The following is a 23351-nucleotide window of genomic DNA, read 5'->3' on the forward strand; positions in this document are numbered from 1 at the left end:
GAAAAGAAAACATTTTTTTTTAAAAGTGAACCACCACCCCTAGAGGTGGCAGGCAGAGGCTAGGTGTCTTTGGTGCCCCTTAGAGGCCGTTTGCCTGGCTGAAGGCCTGGACAACTGTGGCGTCGCTCTCATAGTAGGCTCAGGGGGATTCATGTGGCTCATCCCTGTGTCCCCCCTACTGATGCCAGGACAGAGGTGTGGCCACCCTGGATCAAAGTGTGCAAAGTCCATTCAGTTGAGAGAGAAAAAAATATACAACTTAGGTGGCATCTAGGGCTGGGCAAGGCAGTGGCCTGTGCACAGGCACCAGCTGCCTTCTCTGTGCGGGGCAGCAGCATCTGGCAGGGGCATCCAGGCCCCTCCAAGTCCAGGGCCTCCGGGGATGGAGACTTGGGGTCCTTGGAGTAGCCTGACAGAGGCACTGCTGGGCCCCAAGTGGGCCTGGCAGGGGGCGCCGACAGTCTGGTTCTTTGGCACTTGGGAGCAGCCCCTTCGATTCCTCCTGGAATGCCCAAGGCCAGTGTGGCAGTAGCTTATGGGTGTGGGCAAGCACTGCCCTAGCAGAGGGGTGCTAGAGGGCCAGCGTGGGGTCCAAAGCCCTGCCCCCTATGAGTCTTCTCCCAGGATCTCCTTCACAAAAGCAGTGATGTCTGTCTTCTTTGTTTTGTGCAATGTGAAGAAAGGGTGCTCCTAGTGGGGAACAGGAGAAGGCATAAGGTGGAGGTGCCCCCACCCCCCAAACCAGTCCCACCCAGCCCATGTGCTCCTTCTGCCTGGCAAACTCCTACTCATCCCTCTAGGACCTCCGCCCCCAGGAGGCCCTCCTTGTCAGAGACAACGGTGATGGCTTCCTCCTCAGACCTCCTGTACCTGTCCTCCAGCCACACTAAACTCTCTTTTCCCCACATTGAAGGCCTCTCCCCATGACGGGCATTCCACTTGGAACACCCTCTCCATCAGTAGATAAATCTTTAGTCATCCTTCCAAGCCCAGTGCAAATCACATCTCCTCTGTGAAGGCTCCCCTGATGCCTTTGGATAAAATGGTCAACCAGCCGATCCCACCCCAATCCTTCTGCACTGTCTGTCACAGCACCGCCTGTATGCCCCTCCACAGGGCCTGGCATGGAGGAGGACGGAGGCAGCCAGCGTAGGCGTGAGCAAATGAGTGACTGAGTACCTGAATGAATTAATGCAGGAGCAAGCCAGAGGAGCTGCCCACTGCTGTGTTCGCGGACGCAGCCCTCTCCCCAGAGCTGCCCAGTGCTGCTCCCGCCCACACTCACCATCAACTCCAAGTAGCTCATGCGCTCTGCAGGGTTCTTCCTCAGGCTAGGAGAGAACAGGGCACGCTGGGGTCAGGCTGGCACGGAGGAGGCAAGTCCAGCTCCTCCAGGCTGGCCAAGCCAGCTGGGCTTAACTCTGACAGCACAGCAAGGGGACATGTGTGTTCCTGGGGCTCAAGGAAAGAAGTGGTGGGACTGTTCTGGGGAGTTCCCAAGAGCGGGGTGGGATCTGTGGATGCGAACTATAGACTTGGACCAAGTTCTCTGCCTCTTGGAGTGACAGCCTTCTTGTCTCTACAGCGATCTAGGAAATTTACAAACACCCTAATACTAAACTGATACGGAAATGCTACCAGTAACAATCGCATCCTTGGTGTCCTTAACAGGAGGGGAAATTCCTATCACAGGTCCTGGGAGAGGAAAGGCCCCAATTGAAAGGGGTCCAAGTGACCGATGACTGCAAGGCTCACTGTTTTCAGTCTCTTTTATTTCCTAATAAAAGAAAGGCTACAATTTTTCCCCTGAGTATCTCTACCCACAACCCACAGATGTTGACATCTTATGTTCTGTCTTTCACTTCTGAATATATTGTAATTTTGTCAAATCTCTTTCATAACCCAAGAGTGAGGCAGAAGAATTTACTTTGAATTTCCATGTAGCTTTTTCCTCTTTAGTGTTGCACTTTTGTTTTATTTCATCATGGGCAGGGAATGCGGCCTGTATGACTTTGCCTTTTTCCTTTTCCCTTTTCCTATGTAACCTCAAACACAATTTTTATAAGGCTCCCACAGGCATTCTTTAATTTGGTACAAAGTTCTAAACATCAATAAAAGCAACTTTCTTTATGCAATTCAAATCCTATAAGCTTTTTGGTTTCTTTTTTTGTCTACCTGGTCTCTCCACATCTAGGACTGTATTAAAATCCCCATTAGGACCATAATTTGCCCTGTTTTCCTTGTGCTCGCTTTCTGCCTTATACATTTTGATGCTAGGTTGTTTGGGGGTTATTTGCTAAAGGAGAAGGGGACTGGGCCCAGGGAGGAGCTGGGATCTGGCCAGTGCAGGGCTGGAGACTTACCACTGCGCAGTGAAGTCCACAAACTCGGGGGAGAAACGGTCAGCTGGGAGCTGGGGGGACGGCTCCTCCACCACCTGCTTCAGCTGCTGGAACGGGGTCCCCCAGGACTCATAAGGAAACCGTAGAATGGCCATCTCGATCTGCAGTGGGGACAGTGGCACTGAATCAGATGTATCCACACTGCACCCAGAAGCAGGGCAGTTTCAGAACCTACCTGTCCTGGCCCAGTAGTTGGAGCTGGGCCGAGAGGCAGGTCGAGGAGTTGACATGTGACATCAAACCAAAGATGAAAGCTAGGTGGACACAGCAGTTGGCTGCTCGACCCAGTCAGCAGACTATAGCTCACAGAGCAGATCCTGCCCTGGGTTGTGACTGGTTTTACCATCCTCGGGTTTTGAAAAAATCTGAATTCCGAAAATTTTACATAAAAACCTAGGTTCCAGCTAATGTGGAAAAATTAAGAGGGGCTGGCAGCCCTGGGCCACCTTCCAACAAGGTACCAGTCAGCAGAGGAACTCGGACAGGTAACAGCTTCACTGTTCACTCACTACAGGCCCCGCCCCGCCCTAATGTCTCCATGTCTTAGTCTCTGCTGCCATTGATTTGGGTGGCTGTTATTACAGACAAGGCAAACAGGAAATGAAATGATGTCCATACGCCTGTCTCTCCCCCAAGGCTGGAGAGGAATGTTGGACCATGAGACCCACATGAGATCGGCTCCTTCACTCTGCAACAGCATGTTCCAGGCCCCCTCAGGAATTGAAGTTTGCAGCCGTTTCTCGTCCACAGCCCCACTGCCCACCCCCCGGGATCCTGTAAGGCCCAGCTCCAACGCCTCCTCTCCAAGAAGCCTTCCCCTCTGCCCCACCACTGTTTCTCCCTGACCCCTGGGCACGTGGCCACCATGGCCTCATCAATGCTGCTGGACCTGGACCTCCCTGCAGGCAACACTGGGGCCACCCAGCCTTTGCACGCATGCCAGGCATCTAGCCCTGTGCCTTGCCTGCAGTGGGCTGGAAGTCATTTGTGGAAAAAACTGGCTCGCTTACGACAAACTCAGAGTTCCGATTTTGACAGCCGAAATGAAAACAACAGACAGGGCCCTGTCTGAAACAGCACAGAGGCTTCTCAGTGACAGGGCATAATGACCATAATGACCAGACGATACCTCAGCTCAAACAAATGCTTCATGTTGGCAACTGGCGCCTGAACAGATCACTATTATTGTGCTAAAAAAAGCCTTTGCATTAGGCCAGAGGACCCTTTCAGCCAAGATATAAAGACACCACACAGATGGAGGGTGTGCACTGGATGTGATTCTGCGTGTGAGTTTTTACAGGACAAGTTCAGTCTGCTCTTTCCTAGAATTTTCACTGATTCCAACAAGCAGAAGTGAGGATCCTGCATGGGCTGGCAGAGAAGGACCCAGAGGCCTACCAGTCTTTATAATTAGGAAAATGGAAACATGGCCAAACCCTCGACATGGTAATCCATTTCCTGGTAATTTTTTCTAAAGAGCTCAAAAAATGGATAACAAAACAAAAACAGCCTCGAGGCACAGAGTTGCGCGAGGTAGTTATGTGTAATAGTAAATACTGAGAAGCAGTCTAAACAGCCAGCGCCAAGGACCAGCCTGCTACAGGGCAGCTGAGTCTCTACGGTGAGGTGTCCTCTGACACCACAGACGAGTTCACGTGATCAGCACTCGATCGACACCCATTATGGCTGAAAGCCTTCTCAAATATTATTCTGCTAAATGCCCTTTATGCTCCGTGGCTGTGGTCAAGTGACCGCAGAGAGCTACCCAGGGTGGGTTCAGACAGGACAGGAGGGAGACCACCCACAGGGGAGAGCCTGGCACACAATGTTCACCAGTTGCTTCCTCAGGATGACCAGCGATTTTAAATGTAAAGAGATAAAAAAGAAGCACGTGAAATGTCCCGAATTAGGAGACTGGCTGACTACATAGTGGCAGATAGTTGTAAAGTCTTTGGAAGAGAGTCCTATCAGGGTTTATAACAATCCAGAGAAATATGAATGATATGAGGCTAAGTGAAAACAGCAAAATAAAAACTATATATATACATACATATGGTATTTATGTATAAACTAGATATGCATATATATTTACAGAGGCAAAACACCTAGAAGGAAATGCAGAGTGTTGGCAATTGACATGGGAGAAGGGGCTGTGTATCTGGAGTGGAACAACCAGGGCGATTTTTGTCCCTTTTGTATTTTTATCCTCTGTATTTTTATATTGTTTTTCTATTACTTTGTAACTTGTGGGGGGAACCGAGCCCGTTGCGTGATGGCAGCGAGTCTCCTACGTGGCCACCATGGCGTCTCCTCCCTGCGTGCCCTCACCAGTGCCCCCATCCAGAGGTGGAGTCTATTTTCCCTTGAAGCTGGCTGGCCTGTGACTTGTTTTGGCCCGCACAACGAGGCAGAGTGATGCTGTGCCAGTCCCCGGAAGCCAGTCGCCATGAAAGACTTCCACCGCCCTCACCGCCTGCTATGAGGATACCCAGCGAGCAGCCAGCCCGAAGGCAGCTGTGTGCAAGCCCCAGTCTGTAACGGCTTCCTGAACCTTCCAGCCCAGGCCAGCCCTGACTTCAGCTGTGACCCCACACCTGACCCCGGCCAGAGCCAGGTGGAGTGGAAGACCCGCCAGCTGAGTCCAGCCCAGACTGCAGAAACACGAGAAATGAACAGTTGTTGGTTCGAGTCACTAGGCCCAGAAGTGGATTGTTCTGCAGCATCTGGTACCTGAAATATACACCTAGCACACACTTTTCCAAGTTGCACCAGAGACAACAGGTGGTGACAACTTGTGGTGGGTCCACAATAATGATGCATGGAGAGGTGGAAGGAAGGGAGGGTCAGAGGAGGGAAGCAAGCAGGGACGAGTGTATGTGTGCGGTGTTTATGAGTGGGCTTTCTAACATCCAACCAGTTGTCTGTCGCCTGTAAATATAGCAAGAACTTGGTCTTCTTATTTCTTAACTGAGGAGTTAGAAAACTTCTATCTGCAGGGAGAGTATCTACCTTTAGACTAAGAATATTCCTTTCTGCTTCAAAAGGAAAAACACTTGAACTGGAAAGTGATGTATCAGCAGTATTAAGGAAAATTGAAGATATCACCCAGTTCCACGTCACTGACAAAATGATTGTGACCCTTTCCCAGTCACTGGAAAGAGACACAGCTTCTAAAGTTAGTGACACAGTGACGACAAGGATTACAATGATAATAACTTCAACACCAGTAAAAACGATTTTTAAAGATTTTTACCATTTTCCTTTTAAAGTTATTTTTATACCAGGGCCTCACTTAATTTGGGGTTGGCTGGGAAGTGGGAGTCGAGTCCTGGCCATGAGGTCCCTTAAGCACCGTGAGCTCTGGGGAAAGTCCAACAGACAAGTAATCCTAAGCTGTTGAGAACTTTCATGAAGGGCACAGCAGCCCTCACACTAGGGAAGGGCTTACTGTCACATGCAGTGAGACATACTTTGATCTACTGTAACTGGCGACGGCACATTTTCTTCTCGGATTGTGAACCAACCCAACGCCTTCTTCCAGGGCCTCAACTATTTGATAGGCCCCGAACAGCTCACTGACTGGCTACCCCACCCGACTAGCCAGGCGGTCCCATGCCCCAGGCAGTACCATGGTGATGCCAAGGCTCCAGACATCGGACTTGACGTTGTAGCCCTTCTGGTTCAGCTCCGGGTTGATTCTCTCAGGCTGGAAGAGAGACCGGTGGGGCGTGAACACACACCTATGGGGAGGGGCCAGAGCATGGGCGGCCCAAGCCCCCTCACCTAGGTCTTGCCTCCCCGACCTGAAACTGCGGGGTCAGTGCTCATTCTATCCCACCTTCCTATGGGACAGATGAGGAAACAGGCCGGCGAGGGCCAGGGTCACGTAGTGAAGGCCAAAGCTGGCCGGGGGGGTGGGGGTTGGGAGAAGTACCTACAGGACCCCAGGGACTGGGCGGGACCTGCACAGAACCCACAAGTCGCCTCCGCATGGGTGTCCATGAAGCTTATCCAAAGGAACCCTTAGGACACAGTTAATAATGGGTAAGAGGGGCTACGTGGGCAGCCCGGGTGGCAGGGGAGCCCCGCTGTGGCAGGAAATGCAGGGTCTCGGGCGGCCCCGTCCCTGCTGGACAGAGGACGTAACCTGACAGTCATCTCTCGGTGCGTCCTCTCCTGCCCCCCAGCCGTGGCCGAGGCCCTGGGTGGCAGGGGACCACTCACGGCCATGTAGGGCTTGCAGCCGGCGTCCATCGTCTTGGCCACGGAATCCACCAAGTAGCCGCTGATCCCGAAGTCACACATCTTCACATGGCCCTCCTTGTTGATGAGGACATTAGATGGCTTCACATCTGCCAGAGACAGAACACCCCTTTTCAGCCCCGGGAGCCCTGGCTGGAGGGCACCGGGCTCCTCCTACACCACAAATGCCCAGGGAGCAGATGAGGGACTGAGGCTCCAAGAGGTGGCAGTACAGTGAGGACGTGCCCCAGCCGCCAGTGGGTAAGGAAGTCGGGCTTCTGCTGCTTTGCAGGACGGCGTCCCGGCGCCCATCATCAGCACTTTGGACGAGAGTTCCCGAGGGACCTCACGGCCAGGACTTGACTCCCACTTCCCAGGATGACCCTCGCTCTGGAGTCCTCCCAGGCTGGGGGTGGGGATCACTGACAGGGCGAGGCCCGAAAACCACCCAAGTGTACACGCCCAGAAGTCGGCAGATTCAGCCGGGAAGCACAGGGCAGCCGCTAAAACACAGGAGGCGCGTCTGCATGAAACATGGAGCCCACGACTCCGGGTCACACAGAGCAGGCTGCAGGATACACAGCAGGGAATCTTCCAGCAAACGCACACACACCACACACACATGCCATGTAATTTCCATGGGGACGTGTATAAGGACAGAAATGCACAGAAAAAGGACTGACAGGTTCAGTTCCATGCTGAACTGCCAAGAGTGGAGAGCTAGGGGATGACATGGCCAGCTAGGGGATGAAGTGGCCAGAGGGGGCTTAATCTAATGAACATTGTGAAAAAGCAATACATTGGGGTAAGACAACCACTAATAATGAAAAAGAAGAAACTACAACATACACAACCTGGATGGATCAGAAACACTAGGCCAAGTAAAAGAGGCCAGACAGAGGGAACATGCATGTGAGTCCATTTCTAAGAGGTTCAGGAACAAGAGAAAGCAATCTATGGTGGGAAAAATCAGACGAGGAATATGAGGGAACGTGGGGGGCAGGGACCAGCCAGCAAGGGCCAAGGAAACTTCCTGAGGTGGGGTGGGGGATGGAAATATGTTTCCATATTTCCATCTGCATCTTGCCAGGGGCAGGAGTTCCATGGGTATAAACTCTGAACAGATTCACCAAATAGTAACTACAGATCTTTGTGTTTCACAATATGTAAATGATACATCCAAACAAAATGAGTCAGTCTTCCCAGGGCAAGAATCCATCCAGTCCCTACCAAGTACTAGCAATCCTAAGGGGAGGTGGCTGGGGGGTAGGACTGGTTCTGGGGTGCAGGCCAAGGAAAATGGCTTGGCGAAGTAGAAAGTGGCCTAAATTGGGAAGCAGGCTCAACTGACCCCAGCAGGCAAATTCCTGCCTATCCCCCCTCTGAGCCTCAGCCGAGTCATCTTGTAAAAGGGGGGCGGTCCACCTGCCTCGCAGGACAGAGTGAAACCACGCGTGTGAGAAGACTGTGGGCCTCGCCCTGACAGTCGGGGTCGGGTACTGACCTCTGTGGATCACGGACAGCTTGCTGTGCAGGTGCTCCAGCGCCCGCACGATCTGGCATGCCGGACAGGAAGCAGAGAAAACAGGATTGATGTTACTTCCGGTCACATCAACAATGACAGGGCAATAAGACCCCTCCCCCCACACAAGCCGTCTGTGTCCATCTGTCTCCCTCTGCCATTTACATACCCAGCCCCCCATTAACCCAGGCTCCTGCCCGAATCCCAACACTCGCCCCAGTGGCCTGGCAACCTTGGTGCTGACACACCTGGCCTCCTGCTCACCTGAGTGAGCCAGGGTCTTGGGCCCAAGCCACTACCATAGAAATGATGTACCGGAGACCCCTGCAGAGTCCCTGGCCTGTGACCCCCTCAGGGCACCATCACCACCCCCTACCAGGCTCTTGGGTAAAAACCACCCATTCTGCAACCTCCCTGGTTCCTCTCCCCCTTGTCAGCAGAGACAGCGGACAACATGCTTGAGCTGTTCCCCTCAGGAAGACATGGTGGGGGAGCCTGGGCAATTACCCCAAAGATTCTGACTCAATACCTATGCATGGGTATATTTTACATGGTCCCAGATGCAGTCAGGATTGAGGACCGCCGGTATACACATTTGGTTTGGCTGCTGGGATGCTTGAACCCAGGGCTGCTGCCCGCTAGCTACGTTCAACCTCAAAAGGCAAACATTTTGGATGCTAACCTTTCCAACTTAGCTTGTACCTCTTTGAGTTCCCTAAGGGACCTTTCAGCATGAGAAAGTTGTAAAACGTCCTTTTTAAAAGTGGCCTAGGAAGCGCGGCCTTGCCTTCTGACCCTTTGGCCGCTAAGACGGTGCCCTGGGGCCCTAGCGAGACTGTGCAGACTGCGTGGGACCCAGTGGCCGGGGCGGTGGAGTAATTCGTCAAAATGACCAACACAAAGGGAAAGAGGAGAGGCACCCGCTATATGTTCTCTAGGCCTTTTAGAAAACATGGAGTTGTTCCTTTGGCCACATACATGCGAATCTACAAGAAAGGTGAAATTGTAGACATCAAGGGAATGGGCACTGTTCAAAAAGGAATGCCCCACAAATGTTACCATGGCAAAACGGGAAGGGTCTACAATGTTACTCAGCATGCGGTTGGCATTGTTGTAAACAAACAAGTCAAGGGCAAGATTCTTGCCAAGAGAATTAATGTTCGTATTGAGCATATTAAGCACTCTAAGAGCCGAGATAGCTTCCTGAAACGGGTAAAGGAAAATGATCAGAAAAAGAAGGAAGCCAAAGAGAAAGGTACCTGGGTTCAACTGAAACGCCAGCCTGCCCCACCCAGAGAAGCACACTTTGTGAGAACCAATGGAAAGGAGCCTGAGCTGCTGGAACCCATTCCCTATGAATTCATGGCATAAGTGTAAAAAAATAAAAGACCTCTGTAAAAATAAAAAAAAAATAAAAAAAAATAAAAAAAGTGGCCTAGGAATCTTGGGTGTTGCACACAAAAGCCTAGAGACCCAGGAGCTGCCAAATCAGTGTGGTTCCAGGAGCCCCCGACTCCGATGTCTCCTCAGCAAGAAGGCTCTGGCACAGGGTAAAGAAGTTGAGCCCTGGGAGGGGGCAGGAGCCCAGGCTCAGGGCCATACCGGGGCCCGGTTCTGCCCAAGATACCACCGTCAGACGGCGTGGTGCCTGCTGAAGCAGGCTGAGGCCGCTGGCTATGTACCTGGAACCCCCGACCCACGCAGGCCACTTACAGACACAGCAATCTCCCCCAGGATGTCCTCTGGAATCGTCATGTTTTTTTCAAGCACCTTCCGGTAGAACTTGTCCAGGGAGGTGTCCATAAGCTCCATGCAGATCCACACATCCCCCTGTGGCGGACGCCAGAGGTCAGCCCGTGCCCGCCTGGGGCAGCACCTGTGCCTGGCAGCCTGCCCTGGTGCCAGCGCCGGCCAGGCCTCCGGCAGACACATCTGCTCATTCTTCAACGCACAGAGATTTCCTGAGCTCCCAGCTCCTCCCAGCCTGCCTCCCCAATCTCCCGACCTGCCCACTTCTCCACCTTCCAGGCTTGCCTACACTGCTAGGGCCACACACCAGCCTCCGCCAGCTCTGTCGTCTCTGGTAGCCCCTATCTGATCCCTAATTCTATGGCCATTTCCAGGGAGAAGTGATTAAAACAGCTGGTCGTGTGCCTCCAATGGGGACTTTAGGGACCCGGCTGCAGCTCGGCTCCATGACCCAGCTCTGCAGCCCCTCCAGCATCAGCCCTGATGGCCCCAACACACATGGCTCACCCCCGCTCCGACCTTAGTGGATGCTTCCTTCCTCCACCTGCAATGCCTTGCCTACCCCGTCCAGGCCCCAGCAAGTTCCTGGGTAGCCTTCAGCACAGCTTGCTGGGTAGGCTTGGGGCAGTATGTCCTTGGGGTATCCACAGGCCCGTGGGCCTCCCAGCTAGCTCTGACTCAGCATGCAGCAAGGCTTGGGTGTGTGTCTGTGCCCCCAGTGGCAAGGGGACAGATGGACTGAACCTGGCATGCAGTGAACACTTAGCCAATCAGACAAGCGGATGAGGTACTGACCCACTGGTGGGTCTGTCACACCAGCAAGCTCAGGGACCCCGTAGGTGCTCAGAGAGTGAGGCCAGGCAGGGGCAGCGCTGACCTCACCCCTGACCTGTAGGTGGCAAATCACCATCGCAAACCCAGTACCTCTAACCCAGGCTCCTGGTGTCCATTCACACCCCACACCAGACCTTCATGCCTTCCAGAGGAAGCCCATCCTTCCACCCCCAGGCCACACCCCCTTGGCATCACTGAATTCTCTCCCAGCCAGCCATCTGGTTCTTCCAGAGACCCAGAATCAAACCCTCACACACCACGGCTGCTCCTGCGCAGAGCCCCAACCTGCTGGCCAGGTCACTAGTAAGGCAGGTGGTCACACAACTTGGTGGAACACACACTGCGTGCCAGCCCCTAGGTCACATCATTTCACCTTCGTGACAACCTTGTGAGGTGGGTACAATTACTGGCCTCATTTCATAGATGAGGAAACTGAGGCAGGAAGCTAAGGAGCCAGGCAGTCTGGCTCCTGGGCCTGAGCATTCAAGAGCCCTGCTTTGCTGTCTCACAAGTGGGCAGGGCCTGTTTCATTCCTGTGCCCAGCACCTGGCACTGAAGGGCACTTAGCAAATGTCTCCTGGGGGTCCGGAAGGGAGCAAGCGCAGGCTGCAGGCCTGATGGACGAGGGCAGGGGTGCGGACGGAAGGTGGGGTCAGGGCAGCTTGGGTCCCGCCCCGAGCCCAGTACCCACCTCCCACCCCCCCTCTGAAGCCGCACCTCTCTGAAGAGGGCCCCATAGAAGGTGACGGTGTAGAAGCAGTCGACGGTGCGCATGTTGACATCCAAATCCATGAGCAGACGCTTCTGCTCCTGCGAGTTCACAGTGGCCCGGATCCGCTGCAGGTGACAGGCTGTGGTTCAGGAGCCACACAGCAGGGGGCGGGTAGGGCCGGGAGCTCGAGGGGACTCACAGGCAGGCGCAGACCCCACACCTCCTCCAGGCTGCCTCCCGGGTATCCCCTGGCCCAGGTAGCCCTGTCAGGGTGGGACCCTGCTTACCTTAACAGCCATGATGGTGCCACTCTGGGCATGCCGCACCTTCTCCACCACCCCATAGGCTCCACGCCCCAGCTCCGAGATGGTCACTAGGTCATCAGCCTCTACCTCAAAGTTCTTGGGGGACAGAAAAGGGAGAGGGTTGGTGGCCAAAGGTCAGGAGGTAGCCCTAACACCTCAGTGGAGACAGCTGGGGCAGTGGAAAGAGATGGCCAGTTAGTCAGATACGGGCTCAAATCCTGCACCAACCTTAAATCCTGCGGTGTGACCTGAGACAAGTCACTTAACCTCTCTGAGCCTCACCTTACCTTTTATAAAACAGGCACCAATATCCAAGGGCTATTGTGAGGTATAAATAAGACGTCCCAGCAGGCACAGGGAGCTCAACAGATGGATGTCTCTTCCCTCTTGCCCCCCACCCCCACTGAGATGGGGAAACTGAATCATTCACTTACTGAGCACCTACTTTGTACAAGTCCCTGTTTAGGCACTGGGGACACAGAGAGAACAAGACAAAGGCCTTGCCCTCACAGTGAGCAGTGTGACCTTGGCCTACCTACTCCTTCTCGTGCCTTCTATTTCAGGAGGCAGACAAAAAGGAATAAGCGAGCTGGACATGAAACAGTGATACGTGTCGGGGAGGAAAACTAAGCCTGAGAGGGGCTGCCAGCCAAGGAGAGGCCTCCAGAGTGAGATGTCTGCGTGAAGCCCCTCAGCATGTCCAGTGAGTTAAATGCGGTCCCTGAGCCAGGATTCTCAGTCCCTGCTGCCCAAATTATCGGAGGTACGTATGGAACGCAGGCTCCCAGGCGTTGGCCCTAAGGGTAGGGCCAGGAGTCTGCATGTTCCACACACTGTTCCCATGGCTGATATGGGAACCTGCCCACCTGACCACAGGTGGTCAAACTCTGAAGTCAGGAAACTCACCAGGGACCCATGAGGCAAGCACTGTCCCCATTCTAGATGGGAGGCCCAGGGTTACACAGCCAGCATCTGAGGAGCGAGGCTCCTCTCCAAAGCCCAGCTCTGTCCGACACCCACAGCTACCTCCCAGTGGCCTTACGGGGTCAGCTTGGCCTACTGTCAGATGAAGACACCAAGGCTCGGAAACGTGAAGGCCATGCCCCAGGCTGCAGCCAGCACATACCCTGTCTCCAATGGTGATGAAGGTCCGGGAGTCCAGGTTCCGGGGCGGGCTGCAGGGAGAAAGCAACCTTGTGAGCCTCAGAGAGAACCACACCCTGCCCATGAGAGGAGCAAATCAGGCTGGCACAGGGACCAGAAGCAAGTCCTGTCCCTGAGAGGTGGCACTCCTCAAGGCACCTCACCCTAGGCACTGAGCGTCTGCTGTGCCAGGCAGATGTCTGTCTTTCCCATCTCTGAGATGGGGCAAGAAGGGGCACAGAGCAAATGCACAATGCCTATGAGCCCCCACGGCCACCCCACCCAGCTCACAGGAGACACTGCCTGGGACACACTTCCTGCTGCTTGCTCCCCTCCAGGAAGCCTCTCCAGGCTGAGCCAGGGGAGAAACTGAGGCAGACTCACGTGGGGTTGGGCACGGGCGGCTTGGACATGCAGGAGATCCGTAAATCCTTCTTCCTCTTGGCTTTTCCTAACAGGGAGAGACAGTGCGGTGTTTGTGAGACAGTAAGTTTCTATGAAGCTCCTCCAGTCGCTGGTGCTTTGTTCTGGCAGACGCCTCCCCCAGTGTGGTGCTAGCCTTGCGGGGGCTTCTGAGGCAGCAAAGCTCCTTTCAGGTCCCAGCTCTGCAGCCCAAACCTTCTCTGAGCCTTGATTTTCCCAGCGCTCACCTTAGAACACAAACACCACCCTCAGGGGTGGCTGGGAGGCTTGGAGGTTACGCAGGCTGGGGAGCCCCTGCCTGAAACCCCTGGGGTGCTCATTTCTCTTCCACTTTCATAGTTCTTGCCTTTGCTGCTCCCTCCAAGGACATTTCAGGAAGCCGGCTCCCCTTTCCGGGCACAGGACTGGGCCTGAGTCCCAAGGCAGGGGCCTCCCTCACCCTCACCCTGAGGACGCGTGCGGGGCTCGGCCTCTCAGAGCCCCACTGTGGCTGAGCTCCATGCCCCTCAACCTAGCTACGTGGGGCCGGGTGCCAGCCCAAGGCCGGTGCTAAGTAAGACTCGGCATTATGGAGCGCTGGACACAGCAAAGGGAGCTTTCACTGGGGCCACCCTTCGAAAAAGGTGCAGCATCACCTCACAGGTGGGAATGAAGGTTCGACGATTCGACGATATCAGGGAGCCATCGGGGAGGAGGGAGGAGGGCTTGAGTCTGCAGCCCCTGCTCCCAAGCACCCAGATGAGGGGCTCCATTTTCCAAAGAAGGGAAGTGACTTGCCCAGGTCACTGAGTGTGTGAGTGGCAGTGCTGTGACTCAACCATGACTCCCCAAACTACCCACAGCAGAAACGATGCCTCCCACCTTCCTGTTCCAGCAGGAGAGTCTGTCCTGCCACCTGCTCCGCCCTCCCAGCCCACCTGACACTGCTACTGATAATGCACTCTGGCCACCAGGGAACTAAGAACCCCCCGAGGCTCTGCCACCACCTGCCATGGGTGGGCAGGAAGCACTGGCACACCCCAGCCCCAAAGCCACCTCTGAATCAGGTTCAAATACAGCCTCTTCCACGCCCCAGCATGTGGCCTCAGGGCCTCGTCTGTGAACCCGGCATGGTGGCCCCACTCTCAGGCCCAGCAGCCAGGCTGCCTGGCACCCCTATCAAGTAATGGGATGGGGCTGTAACTGCCACTGGGAAGACGAAGCCCAGGTCCAGCTGTCCTTGGAGCAGATGAACCTCCAGGAAACAGAACAGCCAGTGAGCATGGGTCCCAGTATCTGCAATAATGTGGGTGGGCAGAGCTCAGCAGACACCTGCAGCCTCTCCACAGAAGCCACCCCAGGGACCCCCCAGATGTCAGGCCAAAAGCATGGACTCTCCGCCCCAAGTTCCAATCCTACCTTTGCCCCATACAGAGTGGGTAACCTCAGATAACTCCCCACGCCTCTCTGAGCCTCAGTGTCCTCATCCACGCAACGGGGATAAAAACAGCACCTGTTTGGTAGAGTTACTGAATAAAGCACTTATAAAAGCACTCGGCCTGCATCACAGCTACGGCACCTGTCCAGGGCCTGACCCAGAGGCCGCAGGAAACAACAGTTTCCACAAATAGTACTAATAGCAGAAGCAGCTGTACTCACTGGGCAGCCGCCATTGGCTCCCCTGGCACTGGGATATACCAGTCACCCAATCACAGCCTTGCATGTGAGGTGTCTTCACCCCACTTTACAGAAGAGGCAATGTGGCTGGTTGTCAGGGTCTGGTAGGGTCTCACTCCCAAGCCTTCATCCATCAAAGCAGCAGCCTGCCGGTCACACGCATGGCTCTTCCCAACTATTCCAGATGCTCCACAGCCTTAGGGAGGAGATCTTCACTTCACTTTACTTGGGGAAACTGAGGCTCAGAGGTGCAGCAGCTGCACAGTGAGTCAGCGTTCTGGCCCGGGACGCAGGTGGGCCAGGCCAGCGGCTCACAGCACCCTCTCCTGCAGGGAGCTTCTCCTTGTGGCCAGAGGGACAGGCCTCCTCCACTCCCCAGTGGGAAGCACCGTGGTATCTCATGCTGACCGCAGGGGCCTCCCGGGCCGCACATTCTACACAGTAAGAAGCAAACAGAATATCCAAGGCATCAGGGCCGGGAACTCCCAAGGCCAGTTCTGTGCTGCTCCTGGGTCAGACTAGTTCAACACTGACCTTTGGGGTGGGGACACAGGCCCTGGGGCGGAGGCCACTGGTCAGGCCGCTGTTGCCAACCCTGCATTTGGCATGGGGCAGCCTGAGGAAGTCCAGCTTCGCACCCCAGCTGAGACCTTGCACAGCACCCTCCTCTCTGCACTTCAGGTTCCAAATTTCCAAAACAGTTGCTTGGAGAAATGTGCACCTGCCCAACAAGGCGAGGTCTCATCTGCGAGGCACTCAGCATAGAGCAGGGCACACAGTAGGTGGTTCTATAACGGACCAGAAATGGTCACCATGGTTACTGTTGGCCTCTCCACAAAGGTGAAAAATTTCATCCTAAGTAGTAAGAATTATAGCTACCTTTTATTCCTGACTTGATACTTTTGTAACTAGAAAGTAAACTATCTTATGTTGAAAGTTAACAGCCCTTGGGGTTGTGCTGGGGCTCACAGCCACAGCCCTCCCACACTGCTCTTGGCCCCCTGCACCTTCCCCCCTCTAGCCTGCACACACATCTCCTGCCCTGGGATTTGAGAATGTCATCAGATATGCTCCCGCTCACCAAGCCTCAGTTTCCCCATATATCAAGGGAGCTTCCACACCTGTGGCGGGGCCAGGTGGGTGAGGACGATGTGGGGAGCCATGAGGCACTCAGTGAAGGTGGGGTCCCATCTGCCCTCCCCTTGGCCTGGGGAGGGACACAGGCTGCTGAGAGCACGTGGGCTGGGCGGGCGGGAGGAGTGTGGTCCTGGCTTTCTGGCACATCTGCCTGTCAAGGTCACCAGGCCTACGTCTGGAGTGACATGGCTCCGTGGAGCAGCCGTGCCAGCTGTGGGAGAGAGTGGGTGTGGCCACCACAGAGACAGCCCAGAAACAGGTTGCAGGTCGCCAGCTGCTACTGTGTGCCACAGACGTCAGCACTGGGCCCAGATGGCCAGGCAGCCCAGGTCTGCCCAGGTGCAGGCCCATTGTGGCGACCGTCACCACAACAAACAGAGGTTCATAGGCCACCACTGGCAAATCACAACAAGCCTGCCAGCCTAGGCTTGCAGGGCCCCCAGCGCAGGTCGGCACAGCGCCAGGCATCTGTGTGTCCCGGGCCCACACCAGCCTCCCAGCAGTACCACAGGCAAGGAACAAGGAATTTAGCCACTGACCCGAGATACACAGACGGTAAAGAGAAGTGCCCTAGACTTGGACACAACCCCCACCATGGCATTAGCCCTGCCTTCATCTCCTCCCACTCTCCATTCTTTGAATAAGCCTCCTTCCTTCCCACCTCAGGGCTTTTGCCATGTTCTGTTCCCTCAGCCTAGAATGCTCTTCCTTGCGACTTTGTCCCAGCTGCTATATGATTCTCACCTTTCACCTGAGGGTCTCCCGATTGCTCCAGCTAAGTCCCCTTCTTACCAGCTGTCCTCGTGTCCAGCTGGCTTCTCTCCTGTCACTTCTCACAAGTCACCATTCTGTAGTTACTATCTGAGAGGCAGCTAGCAAATGCTTATGAGCACTGATTGGAACCAGGAATCCTGAGTTCAAATTACATCTCAGCCACTTCCTAGCTGTGTGGCCTCGGGCAAGTGACTTAACCACTCTGGGCATCATGGCCTCAACTGTGAAATGGGATAAGGAACCAACCTCCCAGGGTTATCAGGAACATCCAATGAGGTTATCAGTGTCATGCCTTACCAGTGCCTGACACATGGAAGATTAGACTTAGCCACCCGGAAACCCAAAGTACCCAAGATAACGCCAGGCGCTCAGCCCCAGATGGCCGTTCTGTTAATACTCTCAGCAGCACCACGAGGGAAGTGTTTTCTCGTGTCTGTTGTACCAAGGGGTTCAGAGAGGAGAGACTTCATGGAGGTCACACAGTGAGTGTCTGGTAGGAAGCAGACAGGAAGACGGGTCTATCCGGCTCCAATGACCAGACATCACCAGAAAGCCTAAGAGGGGACCTCCCTAACCCCTGCTGCTTCCCCCACCCCAGGGCCTCGGGGGGATTCTAAGTAGACTGGTCTGTGCCACTGTCTCTCAGGTCCATCATGGGGTGGGGTGGGCAGGAGTGGGACGACCCCTCTCCGTGGACCCTGCCAGGCCCTACACTCACAAAGAGAGCCCCCCACTCCATGTTGCATTCAGTCCTATCCCATAGTTTCTGATAACGAAAGCAATACCCCCAGTTGATTATTCTCACTCCCACTTTTGAGTATTGAGAGTGCTTCTCCTGGTTTCTGATTCCACCAGAGAAGTCCTGGGCCCCGAGCGTCTGTGCCCATCAGATAAAGAAGCACGTACTGCCACAGAGATGTGGGAGGCCAGGTGTCCAGAGGTTCCTCGCACCCCTTCGCAGCCCCTGCCACACTCATCTGGTCACCTCTATCCTGTGGAGGTCCTTAGAGAGAGATCAACTAGGCCAACCAACTCCCACTGCACAGGTGTATAAGCTGAGACCCCAAGAAGTGCAGGGGCAGGCTTTTAGGTAGGCAACAGACTCACCTGGATAGCTAATGTTTATTGGCTTTGGCTTGTCAAAGCCAAAAGCTGTACCCCGCATTTGACATTCATTGTCTCTGCTCACTAACCCCACTGGCGTGAGGTGCTCAGGGCACCCAGTTCACAGACAGGACCGCTGAGGCTCAGAGCCATTAAACAGCAGCAGCGAGGACAGGCAATCAGGCTCACATCTGTCTGAGGCTCGAGTCCCGGACCCACGGTATCTCCTCTCAGAGTTCCCTTTGGAGATTTCAGGGGCCGCCGCAGTGAAGCACTGGCAGGAAGCAGGTACAGACCTATCTTCCCCAGGTATGGGGCGTCCTTTCCCAGAGATCCTGGAAGAGGGGAAGGGCTCTCTTGTTTACTGAGCACTCTGTGTGCCACACTTGGCACCTAGCACAGGCACCATCTGTACCCTAGCCCACAAGTGAACAATGGGCTGGCCTGGGGGAGCGCTCAACTCCGTGGCACTGCCCTCTCTTCTCCCAGCTGTGTGGTGGCCAGGCCCTGGCCTCCGAGACCCTTGGCACCCCCCTCCACCTCTCAAGCCTTTCTTATCTGCAAAGCACGGGGGGAGGATTCTGTGCCTGCCCGCCTTGCGGCAGCTGCCCGTTCTGCAATGAGCAGACAGGGCCCTGAACTCCTCAGACTATGCTCCAACCACGGACATGTGGTAATGTCTGAGGACATTCTGATTGTCACAACTTGGGGGGGGGGTGCTACTGGCATTCAGTGGGTAGAGGCCAGAGATGCCATTCCACTACCTAAATGCACACCCAGCCCTCACAAATGAGAATAAATCCAGCCCCCAAAAAACAGCTGGCCACAAAACAATGAACCAACAAAGTCTGTGTGTAATGTTTACACAGAATGCTAAGTGCTCTGAAGAGAAAGGGAGCAGGGCACGGGGACATCGCCAGAACCTCTGAGAGGTGAGATCTGAGCTGAGGATGACTTGGGGATGAGGAGGCAGCCATGGAAAGCTCTGGAGCAAAGATGGTCCAAGCACAGGGAATAAACGCATAGGCGGTTGGGCCAGGAGGAAGGGAGGGAAGGGGGAGAGGCTGCAGTCAGCCAGTGGGGCACGGAGGGCAGCTCGGGGCTGCCCCCTTGGTGCTGGTGGCTGTGTGGGCTCACAGGGCCCCCACTCTGGAGGATGACTCAGTACTATCCAAATGCCCCATTGACCCAGAAATCCCACCTCAAGGAACTCATCCCTCAGATACAACTCCCATAAGATAAAAAGAATAAACAGCCACCAACATTTGGTGAGCACCTACTGTGTGCCGGGCGTGTGCTGAACATTGAATCGTATCCCATTTGATCCCTTCAGCAGCCCCAAGAGGCAGGGATACAGGGATCTCCATTTTACAGATGAGGACACTTGAGGCCGAGGGTTTATAAAATCAAGAGCCTGGCACCTGGAGTGGCGAGGGTCCCGTGGGCCCCTCAGCAGGACAGCGGGGCGAGCACTCTCTCTGTGGTGACACGGAGTCGAGTCTCAGGCACATTAGGAGCAAGGGGAGGAGAGGAGAATTTGTGACAGAGAAAAAATGCTGCTCTCTTCATACAGGAATCCGGGAGAAGCAAGAAACTGCCTTTTTGTGTCACTCTGAGATGCCTAAGCACATGCAGGACCAGCTACTGAAATGTAAGTAAATAAAATAGTAAGAAAAGCCCTATTTAAACCCCATGTCCTGCTGAGGGGCTGGGACTCAGTGTCCCGCTCCATCTAAAGCGGGCAGTCCGGCTCACTGTCGTCCTTCCCCGGAGCTCCGAGCAGCAGGGCCTGCTCAGAACTGGATGGTGCCTCAGACACTGTCGAGGGAAAATGCTGGGCCAGAGGCCTGGGACTCGCCTAGGTCACACACCAGAGCATCAGCACAACCAGCACTCAACCTCAGGCCCCAAACTCCCAGGCTGGTGTTTCTCCTGGGGCCACCAGATCCTGGCTCCTCTCACCTCAGCTGTGACCTCAGCGGAAGCTTCCCCCAACCCACTCTGGCAGAGGCGAACAGAAAATAAGTGAGGACAGACAGGCTTTGGCATCGGGATGTCTGAGCTACTGTGGGACCGTGGGCAAGCCAGACCCGCTCTCTGAACAGTGGCCTTGACCTCCAGGAGAGAATGAGCACAGGCCAGGGGGTGGTAAGGAAGCCGAGCTCCCAGGACAGACCTGTGTGAGCTCAGGTAAGTCACGCCCCTCCGCCAGGCCTGTGTACCCCTAGAACTCCGCTACGCAAACACAAACATTGCTGGGTAACCACGAGGGGCTAAATGAGATCCTAATATAAACCGCGGCACAAAACGGGTTGTGTCAGAGCCACGCTGGCCCCCAGGCCCCCAGTTACTGAGGCGGAATCCCAGACAGGAGGGTGGGACTCCAGGGGCCAGGGTGAGCCCCCAAAGGGCCAAGTGGGTTCCCAGACTGTGGAACCCAAGTTCCAGGCTTCAAGCGGCTATGGCTGGAGAGGCTGTCCCCTGAGTGACCGCAACCTTCCCAGAGCCTCAGGGAAACGGGCCCTCCTGGCGGGCGGGCTCGTGGGGTGAGCCCCCAGAGGTCTCCATGTGGGGCCAGTGTGAGATCACCCAGACCACCGCAGGCTATCGGGGAACACTGATGGGCCCACACTCCTGCTCGGGGGAAAATGTTCGTGGAAGCACCTTTCTTTAACAAATGCTATTCTTGCTTTTATTATCATCAGTATCAAAGCAAAATCTGACAACACGTGGGGTCGATGGGGGAGAAATACCTAAAAACGTATTCTTGGGGGTAAAAACACTAGGACGTAGCACAGGTTCACACCCAGCCCTGATTGGGCACCTATGGCATCCCTGGGCTTGACAGCTCATTGCTTCTCACCCCCAGCAGCGGCCTGAGGCGGGTATTTTTGCTCCCTTGGGTCACATGAGAACTTGGGTCATGTGAGACTCAAGAGGTCACAAAGGGAGCTGGGACAGAGCTGGGCCTAGAATCAGCCCCTCCCACCTGGAAGAACTCCAGGTCACCCATCAAGGGTTCAGCGGCACCATCCTAGGGTCTGCCCCAAGCAACCTGGGGTGGCCAAGCTATGCTGGTAGCAGGAGGGCTCGGGGCTGACCAGAAGGCCAAGTCACAGACCCACAGAAGGACAAACAGGGCAGGGAACATTCTCCAGCCCCTACACCCAGAGCAGCCATGGGCAGGCCTCCCGACCAGGCCTCAGCAGCCACTGACCACCACCACCAGCAAAGCGCCTACTTTCTGGGTGTACAACAATGCTCCTTAGCTCCCTGTTGTCTTCCTAATTGTGCCCAGACACCTGCACTGAATTCCAAGGCCCCTCTCATGTCACTTCACACCCACTGGCTCATGCAATCCTTAGGACAAACCTTTGAAGCTGGAGCCATTAGCACAGTGGTGCAGATGAAGAAAGTCAGGGCTGTCAGCACACCTGCGCAGGCCGAGCACTGCACATCTGGGCCCAGTAATTTAAGATTCACCTAAGGCAACAACAACAACAGCTGCAAACACTCACATATACAAACTCTGAGCCAGCCCCCAGACTTAGCACTCCCATATATTAACCCATTGAATCCTCATAACAACCCTGCAATCTAAATTCTAGTATCGTCCCCATAATGCAGATGAGGAAACGGAGGCCACACAGCTCATGAGTGCAGGAGACAGGCCTGAATCCAGCAGGCTGCTTCTGGCCTCCCCACCACCACATACCAGTGCTAGCCCCGTGGACCACGGTGTAGACACTGGCCCGGGGCTTCTGCAGGACAGTAAGCTTAAATATTCCACATGTAAGCTAGGGTTCCATTTAAAAAAACAACGAGGGCGCATCTGCGATCTTACCCCCTGACATATGTCATCATTTTGGCTCAAATAAACTCTTACAAAAATTCTCAAAAAAGGAATTTAAAAATAAAATTAAATATTTAAATAAAATAAATAGACAAATAATAAAGAAATGATTACTATAAAAAGTCAGGACAGTTGTTAGGAAGATGCAATTCCAGGGGGACTTCAGGGGTATAATAATGTTTAACTTTAGCTGGGTATTGGGTACACAGGATTCATTGTATTTTCATTCTTTAAAATATAGAGGTGCATTCTATATATTCTTTTGGTGTCTGAGATACATTAACAATTACAAAATTAAAAAGAAATAGAAGGTTCCACTTGCTGGGGGGCTTGGCCAGGAGGGATCGACACAGCGGGTCCAGGCCCAGCGCAGACATGGCAGTACGGTTGGTACAGAGCCGTCAGGGGCAGGGCAGCAGCTGGGAGGGGCGAGAGAAGCTGCGGCAGCCCCTGGAATGCCTGCCCAGTCATGATGCCCCAGAAAGAGACACTCAGGGTAAGAGGGGGGTGACAGCGACCTGTGCCAGGACTGGGGGGAGGGGGACGAAAGCTGCTTCAAGGTGAGTCTCGTCACCCTCTCTGGAGTCGGATTCGGTCCCAAACTTGGTGTCTGGGAGCCACAGAGGGGCCTACAAGGTCGCCACTGCCGCTGCTGGTGGAGGCATCGACACAAGCAGCTGGGCAAGCCGGCCTGACTTACGTGGGCAGGGCCAAGAGGCACAAACCTGACTGCCGGAGCTCGACAGGCCAATCTCATCACCCTATCCGTCTGGGATGGGGCTCAGTGTGGCACCCTCCATGCTGCTCCCGTGTTCTTTCTCTGGGACCAAATGGTGACAAAGCACCCCTCCTGAATCTGCCCATGGTTGCTAAGGCATCCCTCAGGTCTACCCCGCGGTCCACTGCACATCTGGCCTTGGGTCTCTACTCTCAGAGCCACTATTCCCAAGGCCTCCTTCTGTTTCCCAGGTGGAGCTCTCTGAGTCAGGGCACTTCTCGCTCAGCCCTGCGTTCCTGCAGCCAGCACCACGCCTGACACTAACGAACTTCCACCGATTGAAGCCCTGGCCTGAGAGGCTCCCATCCTCCTGATTCCCCATCCCACACCTCCCCATGCTTTGGGGAGGCACACCTGTAGCACCCCGTTCTCTCTGTTCCCCAGGGGTCCTCCCCAGGAAGGCCCAAGAGGCAACGGGAGCCCCCAGCTCCAGCTTGTAGACCAATGGGGAAAGAGCCTGGTACATTCTGGCTGGCATTAGAGGACCCTGCAACCAGAGAACCCTCACGTCACAGAGCTTCCAAGTCCATCAGCAGAGGCCCTGGTCCAGTTCATTCATCCTCCAAGAAACAACTGCCATAACCATAACAGTAAGAAAATAATAACAGATGCCATTCGTTTGACAAACACTATCTCCAATCTTTACGACCACCCTGCAAGGGAGGAGTGTTTACACCCACTTTACAGAAGAGGAGACTGAGGGTCAGAGAGGGCATG

At 54.7% G+C, this 23351-nt stretch overlaps 2 protein-coding genes across 6 annotated transcripts in view; one reads left to right on the forward strand and one right to left on the reverse strand.

The window, feature by feature from the left end:
- The window catches only part of MAP2K3 (mitogen-activated protein kinase kinase 3), a 27806-nt gene continuing 4455 nt past the window's right edge, over positions 1-23351 (reverse strand). For 2 of the 5 annotated variants that reach the window (XM_081027536.1, XM_081027537.1), the window contains exons 2-13: positions 14731-14824; positions 13294-13360; positions 12893-12941; positions 11749-11862; positions 11467-11586; positions 9880-9996; positions 8149-8200; positions 6627-6754; positions 6031-6108; positions 2364-2503; positions 1286-1331; positions 1-690 (exon numbers count right to left, since the gene is read on the reverse strand). In XM_081027536.1, coding sequence (XP_080883662.1) covers positions 607-690; positions 1286-1331; positions 2364-2503; positions 6031-6108; positions 6627-6754; positions 8149-8200; positions 9880-9996; positions 11467-11586; positions 11749-11862; positions 12893-12941; positions 13294-13322 — 957 coding nt within the window. In that variant the 5' untranslated portion in view covers positions 13323-13360; positions 14731-14824 and the 3' untranslated portion in view covers positions 1-606. Of the gene's footprint in view, positions 691-1285; positions 1332-2363; positions 2504-6030; positions 6109-6626; positions 6755-8148; positions 8201-9879; positions 9997-11466; positions 11587-11748; positions 11863-12892; positions 12942-13293; positions 13361-14730; positions 14825-21375; positions 21487-23351 lie in introns of all 5 variants that reach the window. The other 3 variants (XM_081027535.1, XM_081027539.1, XM_081027538.1) reach the window with 2 other exon arrangements.
- Positions 9031-9587, forward strand: LOC308488161 (large ribosomal subunit protein eL21-like). Its single transcript, XM_081027540.1, has one exon. It carries the CDS (start codon positions 9055-9057, stop codon positions 9535-9537), a length of 483 nt encoding a protein of 160 aa, XP_080883666.1. The 5' UTR covers positions 9031-9054; the 3' UTR covers positions 9538-9587.

Source organism: Rhinolophus hipposideros (assembly GCF_964194185.1).
Source record: "Rhinolophus hipposideros genome assembly, chromosome: 20".
In the NCBI taxonomy this organism is placed as follows: domain Eukaryota; kingdom Metazoa; phylum Chordata; class Mammalia; order Chiroptera; family Rhinolophidae; genus Rhinolophus; species Rhinolophus hipposideros.

Excerpts from the sequence above, each read along its gene's own strand:
- LOC308488161 (XM_081027540.1), top strand. The coding sequence starts at position 9,055 with ATGACCAACACAAAGGGAAAGAGGAGAGGCACCCGCTATATGTTCTCT.